The sequence below is a fragment of the Podarcis pityusensis genome (genome assembly GCF_964106645.2).
Source record: "Podarcis pityusensis genome assembly, chromosome: 11".
Lineage (NCBI taxonomy): Eukaryota > Metazoa > Chordata > Lepidosauria > Squamata > Lacertidae > Podarcis > Podarcis pityusensis.
Genome location: NC_138036.1, coordinates 56690593 through 56714863, shown reverse-complemented (window position 1 = coordinate 56714863; position 24271 = coordinate 56690593). Strand labels below are relative to the sequence as shown.

General features: G+C 41.0%; 1 protein-coding gene across 4 annotated transcripts; it reads left to right on the top strand.

The window, feature by feature from the left end:
* The first annotated feature begins 83 nt into the window (after window positions 1–83).
* Window positions 84–22701, top strand: NAA35 (N-alpha-acetyltransferase 35, NatC auxiliary subunit). Of its 4 annotated transcripts, none has more exons than XM_080972623.1 (23): window positions 84–189; window positions 621–753; window positions 2010–2043; window positions 3360–3474; window positions 4042–4116; window positions 5401–5568; window positions 6261–6327; window positions 6869–6912; window positions 7497–7547; window positions 7934–8017; window positions 8469–8583; window positions 9976–10154; window positions 11998–12057; window positions 12143–12249; window positions 12877–12943; window positions 15105–15203; window positions 15972–16150; window positions 17719–17855; window positions 18592–18659; window positions 19736–19876; window positions 20331–20453; window positions 20854–20934; window positions 22361–22701. In XM_080972623.1, the coding sequence occupies exons 2-23, from the start codon at window positions 630–632 to the stop codon at window positions 22418–22420; spliced, it is 2178 nt and encodes a 725-aa protein (XP_080828749.1). In that variant the 5' UTR covers window positions 84–189; window positions 621–629; the 3' UTR covers window positions 22421–22701. The 4 variants fall into 4 exon arrangements, with proteins under 4 accessions (XP_080828749.1, XP_080828750.1, XP_080828751.1 ...); XM_080972624.1 differs by having other exon boundaries at window positions 87–189; window positions 609–753; XM_080972625.1 differs by lacking the exon at window positions 84–189 and adding an exon at window positions 243–333 and having other exon boundaries at window positions 609–753.
* Window positions 22702–24271: the final 1570 nt, after the last annotated feature.

Genomic DNA, 24271 nt, shown 5'->3' with positions numbered 1-24271 from the left:
CGCGACATCTGCATCCGTTGCGGGGAAGGGAGGGGGGGAGGCAGGTGCGCGCGCATGATGAGGGAGGGGAATGTTTCGGTCCTGCGCACGCGCAGCAAGGCGGGCCGGCGTTCTCTCTCTGGTCCGCGCCTGAGAGTGGGAGGGGAAAGCGGGTTCCTTCGGCTGCGCTGCGCGAGGCGAGCGGCTCAGGTGAGGCAGCCACGGAGGGGGGGGGAGGGGAGAAGGTCGACCGCTTCCCCCCCCCTCCCGCTTTCCCTTTTCAGCCGTTACGCTCCGAGGCGGGGCAGGGAAGTGGCCGTTTCGGGGCCGGCGAGCCTCATTCCGGCGGAGCAGGTGGGAGGAGGCCCCGCCTCAGGACTGAGGCGGCTGAGGCGTCTCTCCTCCAGCCTCCTTGGTCGGGGGGGGGGGGTCAGCAATTAACACGTCACGGCCAGGTTTTAAAACTGGCTCTCTCTCCCGCCCCCCCATGATAGTCCTCCTTGAAAACCGCAGTGACAGGACAAATGAGCACAAGTTAGGCCCCTTTTCAAATAAAGCCCTTCCACTCCTCTCCGCGGTTCCAAAGGACCAGGTTTGAATGCTCTCTTTCCCCCCTCCCACCCCCGAAGAAATCTTTGCAGGTTAAGATCATGGTTATGAAGGCTTCAGTAGAAGATGATGATTCGGGATGGGAGCTCAATATACCTGAGAAGATGGAAAAGAGTAACACGAGCTGGATAGATATCACCCAAGACTTTGAGGACTGCTGTAGAGGTAAACTAACACACACACACACACACACACACACACACAAGGTTTTTCTCTGCACAAGTCGATGCTATGCCCTCAAAACGTCTAGAGGGCAGATATGATACAGTCTCTGTAACTGAAAGATATTGTCGTTGTAATACAAAAAAAAGGTGGAGTCTGTGTCACATGAACTCTGCTGCTACTCCTGCTGCCTGCCTCCCTCTCCGTTGATGGGGAGACATGCCAGGCGGAAACTTAGTGGAGAGTTGTGGACTTGACTTGGACCAGTTTGAAAAGTCCTTCCCATTTCCTCCATCACTCTCCCACCTTATGTGCCAACAATCCACTTTAATTAGTGGCAGCAGCTGCTTTTTGCCACTTGCTGAGATTAGGGGGTTGAAGCCCTCTTGGGGGCTGCCAAGATTTGTTTGTGTGTGTGTGTGTGTGTGTGCGCGTGCGCGCGCACACACACACACACACACTAATGGATAGTGGAGAAATCAGGATTTCCCTTTTTTCTTGTGCAGCACAGGTCCAGAGGTTAAAATGGGGTCCACTGGCCCAGAGATTTTAAAAAAATCAGCCATGCCAGATTCTGTTTCATGCAACCCTCTTTCAAAAATACTATACTGTACTTTCTTCTTGGTTATTCTTATGATAGAGGCATGAATGGCTTACCTTCCTCTTTTTCTGGGAAGGGCAATGTTGACACTAGATGTGTATGTGCTGGACCTGAGCCCTAATTTCAATGAATTGCTCAGTGTATTTTGTTATGATTCTCTAAAACCCTGGATTTTAAAGTTATTTTCGAAATACTGATTTCTGCTTATTTCTCTTCATCTTTCTACTTATTTCTCTAAGTTCTGCAGCTCAGTTTAAGGAGACAATCAGAAGATTCTACTTTTCTTTTAGATTAACTGCAGTATAGTATGTCTTCCAAATCCTAAACTATGGTTAGTGAAAATAAGCCAGGATTGAAACTCATGCTTTGAACTTGGTTTGTTTCCACTAACCATATGAAGATCAACCATGTAAGTTCAGATTATGCAACAAGCTTTGGTAAAGGGCAGTATATAAATGTAAGCCTCATGTTGCTCACAAAGTATGGAGAATGTATGAGCCAAGGTTGGGGAAAGTTAAGCTTGATGTTTTAATACTAAACTGTAGCTGAGCATTATGTCAAAACCAATCCAGTTTTTCTTTCTCTTTTATTATATATAATAGTTTTTGTGAGTAGTTATGTAAAGTTTTTGAGTTGTTCTTTTTTAATTTCCTTGTAGAATTGAAGTTGGGCGAGTTGCTTCACGACAAACTGTGAGTGAACCATTAAAAACAAGTTCTCATGTTTTTTCTCGCATCTTAATCTGAAACAAACACATAGAAGTGTCATCTACTGATTTTTGTGCTGCTTACGCTTAAGCATGTGCTCTTGACAAATCTGTTAGCTATTTAAAGAACATTAATTAACATTGTTTTGTGCTATCAATCTGAAAACTGTTTAAAGCAACCCAGAGCTTCAGCATTATGCACACTAACTTGTTGAGCTCAGGAGGACTTAATTATATATAAATACTGTATAGTCATACTTGCAGCTAATAACCTGCTCAGGCAAAAAAGCTGTTTAGGACTGGGGTATACAGTTCCTAGATAAACCAGATTCTTATGCCTCAGCCACAAACATGCTTAGTCAAAAATAACTATAGGTAGAATATTAATCTCTGGAACTGTTTTAACTGGCCTCTTTCATAATTGTTAATTCTGCTGCTTAGTTAAGTCCTCAGTTTCTTAAAGCTTTGAAACTTTGGGCACATAACATATATTTGTAAAAGCTTTGTAAAAGTAGATGAAGATTGTAATCATTCAGATTATGGAAAACAATTAAACTCATGCTCTATATTTGTTACATTTGTTCACTCTATTTTTTTCACTGTGGATATGACATTCACAGTAATTACAGTCCATCATATATGTATTTTATGCATGCATGGAATGCCTAAGTCCATTAGCAGATTTGATTTCAATGTAAACTCTGACATCTGTGGACACAGATGAAATCTCCTCCCTGAGAATGCTAATTCCTTTACATCAGTGATAAGAAACCTCTGTGGCCCTCCAGATATTGCTGGGCTACAGTTTCCATCATCTCTGACAATTTGCTGTACTTTTGGGGTTGTTGGGAGCTGGAGTCCAACAACATCTGTTGGGCAACAAATTCCTAATCCCTGTATCAGGGAAGCACACTTGCCAGTGTCACGGTGAGACTTACTTTTGTGTAGTCATGAATAGGATTGAACTGCTAAGGTATATCCATAGTAATGAATAATCTTACTGCTTCATTAATTCTGCATTTAGCTGGTAGTTTGCTTCTCAGTGTGCTGAATCTCCCAATTCCTTCCTTTAAAATGTTTTTGAAGACTTCATATATACGTTCTGCATCTTACCAGGGCATCTTACTATTCACTTAATTTAAGGTGACTACTCACCAGTTGCATGATATGAATACATTGCATAAACTCTTTGATTTTATTTCACAGTATTTGGCAGTTCTGCTTTGAAACAACTTTTGCCTTATATATGAATTCATTAGTTCCAGCTTAGGTTTTCTTTTCTGTTTGTGTTGCTCTCCTTAGTTTTGGTCTTTTTGAAGCAATGTCTGCTATTGAAATGATGGATCCCAAGATGGATGCTGGTATGATTGGAAACCAAGTTAATCGAAAAGTTCTTAACTTTGAACAAGCTATCAAGGTTGGCACACTTTGTGTTTTTGTCAGCTGCTTGGTGATTCATGAAAATGATTATCATCATTTAATGAACTCTAATATGCTAAACTTCAAATTTAAAGCAGTGTGTAATTTCAGATCTACATGAGTGTAGAACAGCTCTGTTCCACTATTATTATATCCGCCTTTTTCTTCAACAGGGTCTAAAGGCAGCTTAGTACTAAAATAGATACAGTGAAAAACATAGGGGATGGGAAGCAATAATTAAAAAACAATTAAACATCAACTCACTCTGTGTGTGTGTGTTTTGATGATGTATTAAAACATACAGCCATTACAATAAAACTATGCATGGAGGAGAGGTTCTAAGGGAGAAGGCAGAGAGGACTGTATGGTGTTCGATACATGACTCTTGTTCCATCACACAGCACTACAAACTCAACAGAAAGCTGCACACTGCTTCTAGAGTCTCACTTCCATTTATGCACATCACTTTCGCCTCCCTGCCCCCATACAGGTGCTTTTTTTGGTAGGCTGATGAAATTTAATTTGCCAATGATGGAAATTCATGCGCGCACTCTCTCTTTTTTAGGATGGTACCATTAAAATTAAAGATTTATCATTACCTGAGTTGATAGGGATCATGGACACTTGTTTTTGCTGCTTGGTAAGAATATTATGTTTTTATGTCTGATTAGTATGAGTAAGAGTACTCCAGGAGTGTTTTGATAGAAGTTCCCAGTCAAGTTACTAGTTAGAACAGCTTATCAATTTTAACTCTATGGAGTTTCTGGAGTTGCAGTTCTAAACACAACTACTAGAATTCTATTAATGTGGATGGGATTACTTCTGAGTAAACATGTATAGGAGTGCACTTTGAATTAGGGTCCAGATTAGAGCTATGGTATATTTCCTCCAGACAAATAATTTTTAAAACATGGCTCAGTTTGGATAATCAAACTTCTGACAAAATGAAAAATGTACAGTATTACATTTCATCCTCCCAGATTTTGTTTCCTTTGCAGAAATAAATTTATAAATGTAAACTAACATTGGGTAAAATCCAGCCATGCATCGCCCACTATGCTAGTGCATCCTATGGAGGGGAAGATGAATTCCAAGGCCAGGTAGATTGCAACCCTTACTGGTGCTCTTGTAGTGAATAAGGCTGTGTTTGGAGATCTGAGCTATTTGGCCCTGGTCTGTCTGCCATGCCACAGCCTCCTACATACAAGTGCCCTGATAAGAGTAGTGACAATCTTGCAGCTGCACTAGTCCTGAATAAACATCCCCTGCACAGATCCTGACTGATGTCTAGATGCTTTCCTGTAGGACATGGTAGTGTGTCCATTGTTGGGCCAAGCTTAGTGTGCTGTTTTATACCTCGAGCATATGTGAAAGAGCAAGTGGAAGGTCACTGTACCTGACTTCCTTTGGACTGCGGTTTTCTGATAGCGGCTCTGACGGAGTTTCTGCTTTAAGGCCCAGCTTATTGTGGAGTTTTATACCTGGTGAAAATGTGGTAGAGCAAGTTGGAAGGTCAGTGGGCCTGAAGTCCTTAAGAATTAATGCCATTTGCTGGTGGCATCTCTTATGTTGCCACTCAAAGTTCATTTGTCATGAAGTTTCTACTCCCTACCTTCTATGACTTTGCCTAGGATTCCAGATTGTGTCCATGAGCCTTACTACTTTATAGAACCTATTTGGTGCCCAATATTCACTGAAGTATAATGGATGTAAAACACATTAATGACGTAAATCAGAGCATCTTTGTTTTTTCATGCGGTCTGTAGAATGGAGTAGGCAATATTCAAAGCAACATTTTCCCACCTCTTTTGGATCGTGGAATTGAAGTTAAATATTCAGTTACTCTTTAGTGAAAAAAATATGAATTGAGTAACAAAATTGGTCTCCTGCCCTTTTCATTCTGTAAGCCTGATTTCTTTTTCAGATTACATGGTTGGAAGGCCATTCTTTGGCACAGACAGTATTCACTTGCCTTTATATTCATAATCCAGACTTTATAGAAGATCCTGCCATGAAGGCATTTGCTCTGGGGATCCTCAAAATCTGTGATATTGCTAGAGAAAAAGTAAACAAAGCTGCAGTATTTGAAGAGGTAAGTCATTGTTCAGCTGATGATTTCTCCTACCCATTATTAGTAAATACAACTTGCCTTGTATAACTTTTTTTAGTTTGCTGCTGTCTTCCAATTGTAGTTTCTGGTTTTAAACTCATAACTGGTTCTTTATTTAATAATTCTTTATTTCATAAAAAATTACATACCTTTCGATTGTTTTTTTTAAATCTCATCATGGCTTACAAAAAGAATAAACAATGAAATTATCATTAAAAATTGCGTGGGAAACTGATTTGTTAAACAGCTTCATGGGCAGCGGTGTTTTGTAACACTATGTCAAGGATAGGCAACATGATACCTTCCAGATGTTATGGACTACAAGCCCCAGCATCCCTGACCATTAGCCGTGCTGGAGTCTGTAGTCCATAACATCTGGAAGGACACTAGACTGCCTATACATCAGCTATATTATTATTCCAGGAAATTATATACAGCCTAGAATAGTTATCTTTGTTCCCCAGTACTTTGATGGAATGATGATTTAACATTTTATATTGCATTTTACACATCTTGCATTTTTTAAGAGCAGTCTACTGAAATTATCTGTAGGCATAGCTTCCACCTAAAGCTAGAGCCAGATTTTCAGTGCTTTGTGCATAAAGTTATGAAGGAAGCTGTTGTTGGTAGATACACTTTGATTGTAGCACTTAATTTTTCTTTTGTGTGTTTAGGAAGATTTTCAGTCTATGACGTATGGATTTAAAATGGCGAATAGTGTGACAGATCTTCGCGTTACAGGTAAGAGCTGAAACAATTTGGTCCTTTTTCTGGGAAGAAAGTTGTGCTTCATAGGTTTTAAAGGATAAGATTCTAGTCCTATGCACAGTTACCTAGGATCCAGTTCCATTGAGCTCCATTGAACTTTGACACAAGTACTAATGCTCAGTCATTATGCACAGATTGTACGGTCAAGAAATTAGCTGTATTGAGATGGTCCTCCAAATGTCTTATCAAAGCCAAGCTTGCCATTATGTCCGATCTTGGTTTGGATTATTTGAAATACAGTGCCTTCAGAATAAGAATACTGTCATTAAATTAGTGAAGGCAAATCAAAATAATAGATTTAGGGTTGTGAATTTTAAGATTTTAAGGGCTAAGGAACCTATGGCCTTCCAAATGTTGTTGGGTTGTTGGGTCTGGCCATCTGGAGGGACACAGGTACCCCCTCCCTGATTTTGTTAGAATGACTGTTGCATGTAGTATGGAAATATTCACTTAGATACACAAAGGAGTCTGCCAAGTGGCATTTATGCTTCTAAACTGAATTACTTTTTTCCAGGTATGTTGAAGGATGTTGAGGATGACATGCAACGGCGAGTTAAGGTACATTTCTTTTATCCCCCCCCCCCAAATTTTTTATTTTATATAGAAATTTGTAGCACAGTTAATGCAATCTAAATATAGCCCCAAAGTGGTAAAGAGTACAATCAAATGCAGCTAATATAAAACACAGAATCACAAACTTCAAGCTGTAGTTGCTGACTCTTAGTAGATCTGCAATATGATGTAACAATCTGGTGGCTCTTCATAAATTCTGTCATAACAAAACGTGTCTTAGGTTCTGTCACCAGGCAGTATTTATAAATATAGGCCAAGTTCGAGCACCTGAGAAGGAGATCATGGTGGCTTCGCTCCTTCATGGTTGTTTTGCTGATCTAAGCCATTGTTTTGCTTATTGTGTTGTCTGAACCAATCTTTATCTTATGACTTGTCTTAGTGAATGAGGACATAGAGTGCTCTCATCTAAACAGATTACTAGGGAGGGATTTTTAATGGAAGACTTTATAAACTACTTAATCCAAAAATTTCTAAGCAGTGTGTATAGATAGAATCAGCAGAATCTGAAAAGTGAAATTTGTACTTCACTTAATATCTAATTAAATTGTTTCTAATGTGTGTTGTTGTAGAGCACTCGAAGTCGACAAGGGGAAGAGAGAGATCCAGAAGTAGAACTTGAAGTAAGGATGGTTGCATACTATTACAGATTGTAAAAAGGTTACTTGAGCAACTTCTAGTGACCTAGAATATGCTCTAAAATAAAATATTTCTCAAGAAACTACAAGGAATTATGCAAAAAGACCAATCACATGGGTGTTTATTTTTGTTTTGTTTTTTTACTGGGCTTGAATTGCGCACCAAATTATCTAGTATCTAAACATACATTAATCACATAAAATGCAATAATTTAATCTTATCAGTAGTAAAGTCCCAGCAAAACAATGGTTATTGGAAAACAACTTTTGTATATATGAGGAGTAAATGTGCTTCTAGCATTTCGTCTAAATGTTATTTTTCTGGAAATTTGGAAATCATTAATTTTGGGATTTATTTTTCTCCCCTATAGCATCAACAGTGCTTTGCAGTATTCAGCAGAGTGAAGTTCACCCGAGTATTACTGACTGTATTAATAGCTTTTACCAAAAAAGAGGTATGATTGCTACAGAGTATTGCTGCTTCAAGTGTTAAAGGCAGATAGGTATGTGAAGCCTCACTTTTCAGTGGCCCCCTATGGCTGAATAAAGATGCTGAGGCCAAAGAATGGTCGTGCTGGACAGGAGGCTGCTGTCTTCATGTCCTGCTTATGAGCATGCAAGGGGCAGGATGATGGACAAGATGTGCCCTTCATCTGTACCAGTAGCTGTTTTATGCCACACTAATGAAGCCTTTAGGATTACTATCAATTGCAGCATGTATAAAACAGAAGCATAGCTTTAGAGATAAACTTTTACAATTATCTAACATATATAACATTTTTGTTGCATAATTTTATTGCTTTGTTACTAGACCATATGGTAGACATTTATCTGTTGCTCTTGAAATACTGGTGTTATTTTATTGCCTAGTGTCATTCACAGAGATTTTTAAATTGTTTTTTTAAGACTAGTGCAGTTGCAGAAGCTCAGAAGTTGATGACTCAGGCAGCTGACTTGCTTTCTGCTATCCACAATTCATTACACCATGGCATTCAGGCTCAGAATGACACAACCAAAGGAGGTAAGCAATTATCTTCAGAAGTGTTCTCTGCCTTTGTTCTCTGTTGAGGTATAAAACCACTCGGTGACCTGTTGCTACTCTCATCTAGGTTGATCTTTTGTCTTGATCTATTACTTTACCTTCTAGTTATTCAATCAGAGATTTTTTTACTGAACATCCTTCATAATATGTGGTTGTTCAGCTGATGCAGTCTTGTTCACAGATTCAGAACTCTTGTCCACAGAATGTAAAAGGTTGCAAAATTCTGTGGATTAAGAATTATTCAGGCAGCTTCCCATCTTGTAAATCTCCAAAACCCACTCTAAATGAATGGGTATTGGAGCTATTTCAAGAAGGAGAAGGAGCTAGTTCACATGTCATTAGGGAGGTTATTCTAGTGCAAGGTTGTAGAAGCTTTTTAGCCCAGTGGGTCAGATTGTTATCTCTTGTGGGCCAAGTGGGCCAGAGCTGCCCCCCAATCAATCATCTGTTGGCGCTAGGATGACAGGTGATCTATATTGCTTTTCTTCAGAAGCTCCTTTCAAAGCACTATTTTGCTCAGCAATTTGAAAAGGGCTTTTCAGGCACCACTGATTTGCAGTACAAACTGAACCAGGTTTTAAACTGCCCCACCCCCCAGATGCTTGCCCTCTGCGCACAGGTGGGGTGTGGCAGAGCTTTTGTGGGTATAGGCCAAGTTGGCAGCAATCTTTTACCCCATTTGCCGTCTGGATGTTATTGAATGGTGCTATACCATGCTTGATGGCATAGACTTCCCATGATACAGTCAGAGATTTGCATAGGTGCTGTGAAAAAGCAATCAGCTGGCTCTCATTGATAACAATTCTCTAGCTGTGATTTGATACGTGTGAATCAGTACAAGGTTGTTTCTCAGAACACCCGACTGATGAGTCATAGTGGGCTATGGCCCTCTTAAAAACTCATGGCCAAAATCCAGTCACGTTGCATGTAGCTCTGAGACAGCGTCATCTGCACAAAGTAAAGTATACATTAATACGCATAAAATGGTTTCCCTCCTGAGAAGAAAAATGCACAGTCATAAATCATAGTCACTTATTGATATATTCGGTTTTTTGCAGGTACACTACTGCTCAAAGCAGTTTGCAAAAAAAAAAGAAGAATCTGTCTAAATACAACAGTACAAATAATCATAATACATAATATCAATTACAATGCCACTAACAAAACTAAATTACCTTGAGCATATTGTTTTTCTAATAGTCATTTTAAATTGCTTAATTGACAAGAAGAAATTGCTTAATATTTTGAATGCCTTGTTTCCCCCCCACACACCCTAATTTTTCCCCCTGGCTGAAGTAGCTAGTGTATGATACAGCACTTAGTTGGGATTAAGAATAGTAATTGGACATTTGTCTTTCTTTTTTTTAATAGATCATCCTATTATGATGGGTTTTGAACCCCTTGTTAATCAGAGATTGCTTCCTCCAACTTTTCCTCGATATGCAAAAATTATTAAAAGGGAAGAAATGGTCAACTATTTTTCAAAACTTATAGACCGAATAAAAACTGTCTGTGAAGTTGTCAATTTAACTAATTTGCACTGCATACTGGTAAGTATCAACACTGTTAGCTTTTTGTTCATAGGGACATAAGAGAATGTTACTTGAATAGCTCCCGGCACTTGTGCACAAATATCTGCATACTTTTTCTTTGATTTTACTTCTTGTTGTTTCACATGCGGAATAAATGTAGAAGAAACTTAGACTATAAAACTTTGATGAAAACTAGGGAGAGAAACTAGGGTGTGAAAACGGGGGTGAAGGCAGACATAAGCATTTCTTCTCACAGAAGACAAGTTTTTGCTGATTTCCCCACCACCACCCATGGCAGTCCACCTCGTTATATTTGTTATACAAATCCCCCCCATAACCCTCAGCAGGAGCTTTTCAAGGGGTGCAGGGAGTGTGGCTGCAGTATGTAGAAAGGATCTGTGACAACGATGTTGGGAATCTGAGGTGAGATGCCCATGCAATGGAAGTTGCCCTCAGTGCCAGTAATCATACAGAAGTTGCTTAAGGTCCAAAATAGTTTACAGCTGCAGAAGATAAGGCTTCAGTAATATAGTTCTGAACACTGATACAGTCATACCTCGGGTTACAGACGCTTCAGGTTGCGTTTTTTCAGGTTACGGACCGCCGAAACCCAGAAGTACCGGAACAGGTTACTTCCAGGTTTTGGCGGTCGCGCATGCACAGAAGTATTAAATTGCGGTTTGCACAGAAGCGCCGAATTGCAACCAATGCGTGCGCAGACGCGCCGTTGCGGGTTGTGAACGCTGCGGGTTGTAAACGTGCACCCCGCACGGATCACGTTCGCAACCCAAGCGTCCACTGTATATTCATACAGCTAGTAGTAGTAGTAGTAATAATAATAATAATTTTATTATTTATACCCCGCCCATCTAGCTGAGTCTCCCCAGCCACCCTGGGCAGCTCCCAGTCAAGTGTAAAAAACAATACAGCATTAAATATTAAAAATTTCCTTAAACAGGGCTGCCTTCAGATGTCTTTTAAAAATAGGATAGCTGCTTATTTCCTTGACATCTGGTGGGAGGGCGTTCCACAGGGCGGGCGCCACTACCGAGAAGGCCCTCTGTCTGGTTCCCTGTAACCTCACTTCTCACAATAAGGGAACCGCCAGAAGGCCCTTGGCGCTGGATCTCAGTGTCCGGGCTGAAAAATGGGGGTGGAGATGCTCCTTCAGGTATTTGCAGATACAGATATATACAAGTTCAAAGTATTTATGTTGCTCCAGCAATTCAAGATGTAACACTGACTTCACCTCACTTCTCATGGTTGACCCTGACACACTAGGATAGACTCCAACGCAGACAGCACAAGACCCCAGATACAATGAGCTGAGGCCGGCACTGGGCCATTGTCACAGCAACTGGCTTGGCTGACCTTGGACCTGTTGGCTTATCTTTTATGTGGGGTGATTTGTGCTCATAAAGGAAATTAAGCCCTTCCTCCATGTCCAGTTCCTCCAACAAACTGGGTGTCCAGTCTTGCACAGGCAGAAGTGCTTCCACTTCATGCCACTGCTGGCTACAACCCTACAGTTAATGCAGAACTCAGGGAAGTTTTTATTTTTCTTCTCATTCTATCTGCCAAAAATTTCTCCATACCAAATGGAGATAGTAAAACTCACCCAACTCCCTCTATGTCTTAGAGAACCAATACCCTCTCCCTTTCAACATTTTAATGGTATCTGCATCAGCAAAGTGGTCAAGGAGTAGACAAACAAATCGAATTATTGGCATTTAGGAGGTTATTGTGGAGAGTCCTGTCTAATGGACTCATGTGTTCACTGCAAAGCTGAATTTTATTTCTTTGTGGTGTAAATCATTGTGTTATGCTAATCATAATTTTCCTCATTCTGTTTATAAATTAGGATTTTTTCTGTGAATTTAGTGAACAATCACCTTGCGTTCTTTCAAGATCATTGTTACAGGCAAGTAGAAAATGACGTGTACAGAAAATACATTTTAGGTGTGTCAAGTCACTGTGTGAAGTAACAAATGTATTGTTTGTTGCAGACTACTTTTCTTGTGGATAACAAAAAGGTATTTGGTACTCATCTCATGCAAGATATGGTGAAAGATGCCCTGCGATCTTTTGTCAGTCCTCCAGTACTTTCACCTAAGTGAGTAACAAAATCGAGTTTTGATATTATATGCATGTTTACCTCATGTCTCATTATTTAACAAAATCACACTGCATCTGACTAGATTCAGTTAAATGAAAATTGTTCATGCTTTGGGACCTATACAAGGCAATTCTTTGCAGGCTGTGATACCAGAATGTGACTTAGATGCTACCTTCTACTGCATTGTAACTCTGTACGTGAATAATGGCCAATCATTTGCCTCTCCTTGAATGTCTGTAAGTAGGCCAAAAGGAGGTGATATTTATCTTCCTCATCAGGCAGTCCAGCATGACTGCAGTTGTTCCCATGTGACGCCAAACTTTTAAAGAGGAACACAAAAATGTTAGATGTAAATCTGCAAGGAACACTTAGAACCTAATATAAGTTTATCTATTTTCCCATTCAGGATCATGCAGCTTTTTATACTATCAGCTACTTCATAAGAACGGAGTCCCTAATGAACACAATCTCTCACTAGTTTTCAATGCTTTTGGTTTACACATCCCCTTAGAAACAGTTCTGAGATCAATATGGCACAGCCATATTCAGGATGATAAGCCAAGCCCTTGATTTTACAACACTGCAGGATTTTCACTTAGAACAATTTTGTCCCTTCTCTCTTAGATGTTGTCTATATAATAACCACCAGGCTAAGGACTACATTGACTCCTTTGTCACGCACTGTGTTCGAGTGAGTATTGATGGCATTACAGAATATTTAAACACTTATGCACATTAAGTATAAAAGATGGTATATTTTCATGTAAAAAGAGGACTGTTGGACCAAATGTTCATCTAGTCCATCATTCTGTTCCTACAATGGCCAACTAGATGCCTATGAGGAGCCCACAAACAGGAGGGCAGGACTACACTCTCGCTTGCATTCCCCAGCCATTGGCATTTGGGTGCAGGCTGTTTCTGCTCTGAGAGGTAGTGCATGACTACCATGACCAGTAGCCTTTGATGGCCTTAAGTGCCATGCATTGTCTAGTCCCCTTTTTAAGCCTTCCAAGTTGGTAGCCGTTGCTGCATCTTGTCATAGGGAATCCCATAGCCTATGCGCTGTGTAAAGAAGTACAGTGGTACAGTGCGGATGGGATCCATCTGGAGCTCCGGTCAGATCCCGAGGTTTCCACAACCGGAGGGACCGCTTCTGCGCATGCACGCGCGGCGAAACGCTTCCAGGTTTGCCGCTTTTGCAACCCGAAGTTTACATTATCCGAGGGTAACGTAAGCCAAGATGCAACTGTACTTCCCTGGTCATTCCTGAATCCCTTCTGTGACACTGGGGCTTGATATTATGACAGAGGGAGAAAAACGTCTCCGTGAGGACCATGATTTATAATATAACTCCTTGGGAAAGGAGGAAGCCCAGCCTGAAGTTTTGGTTTCAGTAAGTTTGTTTTTTGTCCCCATGGCAGAAGTAAATGGAGAAATTCTGGATTTTACTGTAGCTGTGATTGCGTAGCAAGTGTCGCCTGCCCCAAGCACAGATTACTCTCCTCTTCCTCGAGTTCCTTCAGTTTATCTGCCTGTAGGAATTGAAGTTACTTACACTTTGCAAGCTGGGATGAAGCAGTTGAGGCAGCAAAAGATAAAGTACAGCGATAGTTTGGATGGGCATTCTAAGTCACCTCAACTTGTTTTTGTGTAAAACAGACCTACCTCAGTCGATGCTTCCCCTGCAAGCAGCATCTCATTGGGTCCTCAGGCACCTGATTAGGCTTTAGCACTCCACCCCACCCCCCCAAATTGCAAGGTTCTATGGGAAAAGATAGTATCTATGAAGCAGAACTCTTATGGGTGCAGAGATCTCTGTGATGGAGACCTTAAAATACTTAGGAAATGTTCAGAACATTATCGCCTACTCTTCCTTCACCCCCAATAAATAGAAAAGAAAGAGGACTGACTCCTCATCCTTCTGAAGGCTCCTTCTCCCTCTTTGCAGACCGTCCCTTAATGCCTGCTAAGGGCACTGGGACCCTTGCTATTCCTGCCCCATGGAGGATTAGAAGAAAGAGCTATTGGGGTGAGATCAACCTTTAGAAGCAAGCTTTGTCCTTGTTCGATGATGGATAGAATGTTAACGTTTTAAAAGGCTTGGAGAAATCTAAGCAGAGGTTTCCATAATCTGCATGCTGAAGAGCAATCCTAACACAAACGTTGAGCCTCCAGCTTTTACCATAATAAGGCACTGGTAGCAAGCTTTTATTTTGTTACTGCATCATTCTACTGAATCAGTGAAGTTAAATATCAGGCAGCGGGGGATAAGAAACTGGCACCCACCTTAATCAAGATGTCGCTAGTAGCAGTATCTATCACAAAGCTTACAACTGGCTCAGACTCTGAATCACTGATCCCCTCATCTCATACTGTCTTTGGTGAACCTCCCAACAGCTAATCATGGACCTGTCAGAGAAAAAGAAAAAGTTTCTGCCAAATCCTACTTTTTATCCCTGTGATTTCTTTGCTAAGACACGTGCAGAAGTTGTACCGAGTGTGTCCAGTTGCATCTAAAGCATCGTCTTTGAAATGAGTGGCATCTTTCTACACCTGTTTGTTTTAGCATTATGCAGGATGTGTTTGGCTCTGTGTTGTCCAACCAGCACATAGACTCAGATAAATAGCACCCTGACTGCCTTAAGTCAGCACTGCAATTGAGCCAAGAACTCGGCCAGGTTTCCTTTGTTGGTGTTTCAAAAGGGCCAAGTTGGGCACTGATGGGCACAACAAAGTGTCAGGCTACCTCTAGTTAACTTAAGGAACAGCCTTATGTGTAATGCAAATAAAGTCTAGGGTGTGAAAATGAAGTATACAAGACTAAAAATTCACCAGACTTTCTTTTTTTCCAGCCATTCTGTAGTTTGATTCAGATTCATGGGCACAACAGGGCTCGTCAGAGAGATAAACTTGGCCACATTCTTGAGGAATTTGCTACTTTGCAAGATGAGGTAATTCAAAGGGAGACACAATACTGTACAGAGCATAAGATCATGAACAGTGCTTTGTGTTTTCTATCCTTCCCCCACAACAGCTCTTGTAACGGTCAAATGTGTAAGCTGTGGAGTCAGCATTAGAACTTTGGACAGAGTTTCTAATGGCCAAGCCTATCTGCTGCTGCTATTCCTTCCTCGTGCCTCCAAGACCCCATTTGCAGGCTTGCTTTCTTGTACTTTCCTTGCTGTTTCAAAAAGCACTTAAATTTAATCCAAATTTCATTGTCCAGGAATATTTACCTTTAACTTTGGGGGGAAATATTTTTTTCTTTACACATGGCCATACTATGTTTTATTGATGAGTGCTTTATCTCCTTAATATGATGTGGCATAACAAAGTACACAGGTGCATTAAAGTAGAGAATATGCACTGGGATTAGTGAAAGGAAAAGCATTCCACAGTGGGGAAATGTTGATTATAGTGGTTAAGAAATGTCTAGGTTACACACAAAAATTAATGTGCCTAAGAAGCAAATTTCTGGGGTGTGACATCCTCTGGGAAACAGAGTGCTTAATTTAATACAAATTAGAATATTTTGAGCATGACTTACTACTCCTTTGAACACTTCTTCAATTTTGCTGTTTCAAGTATATGACATTCTTGTCATCTAGCTTCCAGCTCTGGATCTGGAATGTGACTGCAGGCATAAATCATGACCCTTGTCAATATTGTTTGGCAATTTACAGACGTGATACTTAACGCCACTTCTTTCAACTTGTTAGGCAGAAAAAGTGGACGCAGCGCTTCACAGTATGCTGCTGAAACAAGAACCCCAAAGGCAACACTTGGCCTGCTTGGGCACCTGGGTCCTTTACCATAACCTTCGCATCATGATACAGTATCTTCTGAGTGGGTTTGAACTGGAACTCTACAGTATGCACGAATACTACTACATATATTGGTAAGAGGAACAAATTACCGTATTTTTCGCTCTATAAGGCACACCGGATCATAGGGCGCACCTAGTTTTTAGAGGGGGAAATCAAGAAAAAAACTCTTATTCCCCCCCCCCAGCCCCAAAGAGCAGCGTACAGGCTGCGCGCAACCTCTCCCTGCCGGAGGGGTTGCGCATGGCTATGGCACAAGCCAAGACAGCGAGCGGGATGGATCCCGCTCACTATTTTGACTTCCTTTTTAGCTGTGCGCAACCTTTCCCTGCCAGAGGGGTTGCGCACAGCTATGGCACAAGCGAAGACAGCAAGCGGGATCCATCCCGCTCGCTGTCTTGGCTTGTGCCTTAGCCATACGCAACCCCTACGGCAGGGAGAGGCTGCGCGGGGCTAAAGAAGCCATAGCCGCGTGCAGCCTCTCCCTGCCAGAGGGGCTGCGCACGGCCATCCCTGAAGCCTTCCGAGTGCAGCGCAAGTTCCCACTGTGCTCCTCAGGCTTCGGGTTCCTTTTGCTGAAGCCGGGAGAGCAAGACACACCTGGCTTCAGCGAAAGGAACCTGAAGCCTTCAGAATGCAGCGCTGTGCTCCGAAGGCTTCAGGCGGCTATCCATGAAGCCTGGAGAGTGAGAGGGGTCGGTGCACACCAATGCCTCTCGCTCTCCAGGCTTCAGTGAAAGCAACGTGAAGCGGACGGAGCGCTCCCTCTGTGCTTCGGAGGCTTCGCGTTGCTATCGCTGAAGCCAAGCAGCCTGCATTCACTCCATAGGACGCACACACATTTCCCCTTAATTTTTGGAGGGGGAAAAGTGCGTCCTATAGAGCAAAAAATACGGTACTTGGGAGCAGGGAGGAGATATTGTTGTCAATAAAATACAATGCATTCTGTAGCAGAATAGGCAGTGCAGCGTAAGTGCATTCTTTGAACTGCTATTTATACTGCACAAGATTTGCAAGAATTTACTATAGATTGCAAGGATGTTTGTTGTAGGGCTGGGCAATATCTGGTTTTCAACATTGTGATATATCGTCAGGTAAATACAACAGTAGGCTGATGTATCACAATGTCTGAAATGCATCTCATCAGCTTCTTCCTCCCCGCCTTACAGTAGGAAGAAGCAGCCAAGATACATCGCCCAGCCAAGCCCCAATACCTCTCCAACTTGTGTGCAAGCCAGAGGGACATTTTTAAACTGCTCAGCTGAGGCATGGAAGCCTTTCTGTGCCTCAGTTGCGCTAGTAGTGTGATAGCTAGAGGAAAGATCCTGCTTTGTGGTTTGCTGCCCCCTGCAGGAGGCAGAGGAGAACTGGACCGGTTAACAGACAAGCGCATTCTCTGGCTTCAAGCAGTTTATTGTCAGGGCAAATATTTTGAACTGGTTTATCACAATGTGGACTCAAAACTAGTTTTCAACAATCTGTCACCATATTGCCGAGGCCTGGTGTGTTGCTTATACTGAAAACCTGTTTTTGTATTTAAAGCATTTATAGTGGTGCTCTTCAGCTACTCAAGAATGTGGTCTTGGCCATCCCAGAAACGTAACCAAGATTCGCCTAAATTTAGTACTGTTTTCTGCTGTAGGTATCTCTCTGAGTTTCTCTATGCATGGCTAATGTCAACTCTCAGTCGTGCTGATAGCTCTCAAATGGCAGAAGAAAGAATAATGGAAGAGCAGCAGAAAGGCCGGAGTAATAAAAAAACCAAGAAAAAGAAAAAAGGTATAGCTCCTTTTCAAATACCTTGCAAGCTGGTTTTTATCACATCTTATGTTTCTGTTAGAATACTTGAAATTGATGTTTTTCCTGTGTTCAGCCATCTAAATAAGGTGATGGTTGTTCAATAGGTATTTCACCTATCTTCATATAGAATGAGTCTAATGTTTGTTGTTGGCCATTTTAAAATGTAGATTCATAAGACTTGTTACATGTGACTGAATAATGAAACTGAATGATGAAATTGAATATAACTATTTATAGTTACTTTCCAAAATTGGTAACCACTGAATAAAGTGTTTTATTCTCTGTAGTCTAGGGATTACGGAACTAGATCTCGCCAGTAGGCCAGATCCTATTTTCCCTACTACCCAACCCCCAGGTCAGATTTGGCAAGTGCGTGGGGTAGTCCATCTGTTAATCACCTGACATCCCCAGTGATTGAAACCTTACTAATTGGCTGAACATTGGCACTTCACTTTTATTGTTGGGTAATAAAACTCCTAATTCATCTATTTATCATCCTATTTTAGTTCTTTATACAGCAACAGTTCTTCTGCCCCTGAGCAGTCAAAGCATGATTTTTGTTACGGCTACATGAATCTTGTAGTTAATTTTGGGTTTTGCAGGGTAGTAGGTCTGTCACTTGCAAAAACTGCCGTAGTTGTTTACATCCTGCATTTTAAAATTCTGGTGAACTCAACATTACATGGTAAAATATTTCTGTATATGACATTTGCAGCTCGTCCTCTGAGCAGAGAGATCACCATGAGCCAAGCCTATCAAAACATGTGTGCTGGAATGTATAAGGTGAGTGATGTATTGTGGATTGTGATTGTAAATATAACTTTTAAAAAAAAAAAAATGAAATTTGGATACTTTTCAGAATTAAGGCAAGAAAACTGTACTTGAACACTCCTAAATGACTGCATGTTTTCCTAAGTAATGCTATGTGTAGGAACAGTGCAAACATAGCTTAACTATGAAACAATTTCAGTTGTTGGCTGAATTGGATCCCAGACTAGTTAATATCATTCTTTCAGCTCAAAAGCTAGTTATGGGTTGGGCTTGGCAGGGGAATTTCTGGTGCTGGGAGGGAGAGAGCATGTGATCCTATAGTTTAAGAATGAGCAGTGTTATGTCTGCATTCCGTGACACTTTTCCAAATGAGTTAGTGTGTGGATAGAACTATAGTCAGCATATTGTGGTGTTAAAAACAAAGATTATGATCCAAAGAAACTGTGCTTGTCCTCAATTAAGATGGGATGCATTTTATATGCCAGATAGTACCTAAGGAAATGTTGGCATTCTTTTTGTTTTGTTATGACAAAGCAGAACTAGCACACACAGATTTGTTCCGTACAAGTTGTATCAGAAGTTTCTCTCCTTAATACTGCCAAATTTGTCGCTAAGGTGTGAGGCTACTGGAATCAGTTTGGCAGATTAGGAAATACTTTTCAGTTGTAACACCCCTTTCAAGAGACCAATGAGTGGAAACCATATGTGTCATGTTTCATTGTGTTGCAGCTACATTTATTTTTCCTCTGGCATCTTTCTGGAGTCACTTGTCTCTGTATGTGCACCAGTGCTTCTGTTGCTGATACAGTGGTACCTCGGGTTACATATGCTTCAGGTTACAGACTCCGCTAATCCAGAAATATTACCCTCGGGTTAAGAACTTTGCTTCAGGATAAGAACAGAAATGCGGCGGCGGCGCGGCGGCAGCAGGAGGCCCCATTAGCTAAAGTGGTGCTTCAGGTTGAGAACAGTTTCAGGTCAAGAACTGACCTCCAGAACAAATTAAGTTCTTAACCCGAGGTACCACTGTACATTGCAATAAGCAGATTTCTCATTCTGTGTGTTTCTCTTCCCTGTTTCTCCTGAAGACTATGATTGCTTTTGATATGGATGGCAAAGTGAGAAAGCCGAAGTTTGAGCTCGATAGTGAGCAAGTTCGGTACGAGCACAGGTTTGCCCCTTTCAACAGTGTCATCACGCCACCACCCGTACACTATTTGCAGTTCAAGGTGAGCCACAAGAACATTACAGGACGTGTGTATATTATATGGTTTATTTTCCCTTCTTCTTGGATCTTTACCAGTTTGATGGGTTTCCCTCCATTGTAATGGAGGCAGGCAACACTCTGTTCAGTAAGCAGGGCACATCCCAAGGTTCCTTCTTTATTTGCCTGCCTACGTTGGGGAGAATGCCATAGTTAAAACCAAAGCACACGAAATAAAAAGCCATTTCCCAAGTGTTCATTAGTTGCAAAGCATTAAATCTTTTTAAATTATTTAATAGATCGCCTTTTATCCAATTACAAAATTATACAAGGAAGAACTAGGGAGTAAATGTGTAGATACTATTTTGCTTCATTCTGCTGTCACCTCTGTGCCTCTAAAGCGTAGCCTCATTCAAAAGAAGGATCTTTCTGGGAGATTTTGGCTGTTCTTAAAGGATGCTTATTTTTCTGATATTTAGGAAATGTCTGACCTAAACAAATACAGTCCTCCACCTCAGTCCTCTGATCTCTACATGGCTGCTAGCAAACACTTTCAGCAAGCTAAAATGATCCTGGAAAATATCCCTAACCCAGACCATGAGGTGAGATCCTTTCTAACATATTACTAAGAATTGCCTGTATAAATTGTTGGCACTTGATTCGGGCGTTTTTTAAACGGTGAGCATTTAACATTGCTTCAGTTACAGTCCTGGCTTCTGGCTTGGCTGTGCTGCGATCCCACTGGCTTCTGGGATTCAGAATATTTTTTTTCTTGTTTTCCTTGTTTCCTCCTCCAAAAACTGGGTGCGTCTTATGGTCTGGTGCGTCTTATAGAGCAAAAAATACGGTACCTTGAAAGCAGAGTGTTGGCGCGTAAAGTTTTGCTCCTTTTTAAATACAAAAAACGAATACAGTAAACACTGCAATTACCATTTTATTGTGAATTCAGTTCTTTTTTTTTCTGCCTGTGAACTATATCAAACTTGGAATATTTCTGTTTAGGTCAACAGAATTCTTAAAGTTGCTAAGCCCAATATTGTGGTCATGAAGCTGCTGGCAGGAGGTCACAAAAAGGATTCTAAAGTAAGCAGATTGTTGCTAAATTAATATCACTGCTTTTGAAACATAGCATTGGACTATCAGAAGGGGTAGATGTATTGCAAATATGTCACATGCTAGTGGGCCATGATTAAATAGTATATTTTTAATGGCACACTCAATAATTGGTGCATAGTTTCAGTTAAAATGGCAGATAACAAACTATATTGGTGGGGCATGTTGCTGTAACTACTTAATAGTATAATATTTAATACATTTATTCTAAAGGACATTGTGCTATGTTGTAATACAGTGGTACCTCGGGTTACATACGCTTCAGGTTACAGACTCCGCTAACCCAGAAATAGTGCTTCAGGTTAAGAACTTTGCTTCAGGATGAGAAGAGAAATCTTGCTCCGGCGGCGCGGCAGCAGCAGGAGGCCCCATTAGCTAAAGTGGTGCTTCAGGTTAAGAACAGTTTCAGGTTAAGTACAGACCTCTGGAACGAATTAAGTACTTAACCCGAGGTACCACTGTACCTTAAAAGTCTTGGTTGGGCTGTAGCCCTTTACCAACATACTTGAGAATTAGCCCCATTGAACTCCATGTCCTGATTCGTACATAACACCAACCCACCAGTTTTTGGGGTGACGCTATAGGTTAAACCAGAGCCTAGGACTTGCCAATCAGAAGGTTGGCGGTTCGAATCCCCGTGACGGGGTGAGCTCCCATTGCTGAGTCCCAGCTCCTGCCAACCTAGCAGTTCGAAAGCATGTCAAAGTGCAAGCAGATAAATAGGTACCGCTCCGGCGGGAAAGTAAACGCCGTTTCCGTGCGCTGCTCTGGTTCGCCAGAAGCGGCTTAGTCATGCCAGCGACATGACCCGGAAGCTGTACGCCGGCTCCATAGCTGTCAACGTTTCCCTTTTTTAAAAAAGGGAAATTCCCTTATTCTGAATAGGATTCTTCACAAGAAAAGGGAAAAGTTGACAGCTATGGACAGCTCAGTGGGTTTATCATAAGCTGTTATTCCCAGAGCCAGTTTTGACCCGTTTCAAAATGTGTGGCAGGAGCTGCGCTTTAGTCACTCCAGGCAGTTTGCGCCTATGAAATGGGAAAAAATAAAGTCATCCCTTGTATAGCAAGTACTTGGAAGACCCCCAAGGCAAACCCTAACCCCCCCCCCAAAAAAATCAGAAAAAGTCTGCACACACTCAGGATGTATTCAAAAGGCACATGAAATGGATAAAGACTGGCCCATCCATCCCTGGTCCAATATAGTGCACTTGGCAGTGTATCTAATTTTTGCTTAAGTTCTGTATGGTTTGTGTCTGGAAGAGATGGTAAAGAGGGCTTTGTCTCACCTTTTTGCTGTTCATCTTCAGGGTTTTCTCACTCTTGGAATCCAAAATGCTTAATTAAGGAGTCATTTGGACATGCTTTAAAGTATCTTTCAATGCTTTTTCTTCTAGGTTCCGCCAGAATTTGACTTCTCGCCTCACAGATACTTCCCAGTAGTGAAGCTTATTTGAGGCAAAGGATTAGGAGAACAAACAATCTATAATATGTACAACAGAGCTGCTTTGGTAGGCTCTTTGATACTGTGCTCAAAAGGGACATGATTCACTTGGACAAAAGTACCGTTGTATTGGGAGTAGCTTTATTTTGGCTTCCACACAGCCTGAGTGACAACTGCTGTTTTAAAGTGGTTTGTGTAACGTTTTACCATTGGACCTGATTTTAACAACTTCATTGTTAAAGCATTGTATGTTTCGGTTTTACTTCAGTTTTACCCATAAATCATTTTTATGAATGGCTTTTGAATATTTGTAAGCATTTCAGAACACACTTGCCCACTTCAAAAGTACACTGCAGTAAGGGAGCAGCTATATTTTGATGACTAAAAAGCAGAACTCTCCTCTGAAGGAACACCAGTAGGCTCTGCAGATGTGCTGCATGTTTTTATTAGACCACATATGAAATGTTCTTAACTTACACACACACACAAAAGTGTATTGGAGTTTTGCTAAGAAATAATTTGGAAGGCATATCCTTTTAGAGTGCAAAATCTTCAAAAGAAGGGGGTGAAATTTCTGGCCACTGGTTGAGTATTCTAGACAGATGTCTTTGGATTTAATTGCTGAGAGTTTGCATTCAGGACTTGACATTATTTGGCAAGCCTCTAGACATACATGGTTGCACCTTCCTCTCCACTTGTTTTAAAGGCTGCCCTATACCAAGTTATTTCCGTAAATTGTAAGCCTTAAAATGATTTGGACCACTTTTATTTGGTTAGCTAAATGCTCTGTGCACTGTTTTCATATTTTAGTTTTTGAAGCCTAATACAGTTGAGGGTTTGGGATTTTTTTTGTTTACACATTTGAAGTATCAGCTAAACAGCTGTAAACAGCACCATTAAAGGTAAGGATATGTCTATGCAAATAAAGAGCCAGCTAGTTTCATGGAATGTTCTGTAGAATACATGTTTCCTTCTTCAGAGCTTAAATAGGAGACCTAAAATCTAGACACACTGTATAGTACATTTTGTTTCCCCTTGAAGTATGTTTTACTTGGAATAAGACACCATCAACCAGGCTATTTGGGTTTTTTTACTCTTTAATTTAATTCACCATTGATCGAAATAGGTTTTCATTTCACAAAGACTAGGCTGTTTTATTGACGTAATCAAAATCAGCTACGTAATGGCATATCTAATTGGTTAGCCTTGTGCTTATGCCACAAGTGGAAGGTAATTGCAAAAGAAGGGAGGCCATTTTTGTTATTACCACCAAGGATCCCCAAGAGAGTTTTGGAAGGTTAGGGGATTCTCCAGAGATTTTCAATAGCTGGAAGAGGGGATAGGATTTGGGTGGGGGTATCTACTCCCTGCCTCAAAAGTGTTTGTGCAAGGGCACCAACTGGATAGAACCGTTAGTTGGTAAACATGAAAAAAGATTATGGAGCAACAAACTTGTACCACATTTACTATGTGCCTGTTATTTTTAAGGGTCACCACTACGGTCAAGGATGAATTTCAACAGGTATAAAGTTCTATGACCCTATACTGAGTCCACTTCAGTACCATGCTTTTTCCTATTCGTGTGATAAGATGAGAGTACTGAGCTTTGTTTTACATTAAGATACTTCATAAGAAATAGTTGATACTATCTGAGGCTTGTAGATTCATCTTCTCCATGTTTCCAAGTTGCAATAAGATCATAAATCATGCTCTTGGCTACTACTATGGGCAAATATTTCAGTGTTTAAAACTGGTTTATATATATAACCCTAGGATATCTTCTTTCTGGAGGAAATTGCTGTGGAAAACAAGTACAAAATCCAGTAATGATTGGGAAGAACTGTCTTTCTTTGATAGCTAGAGT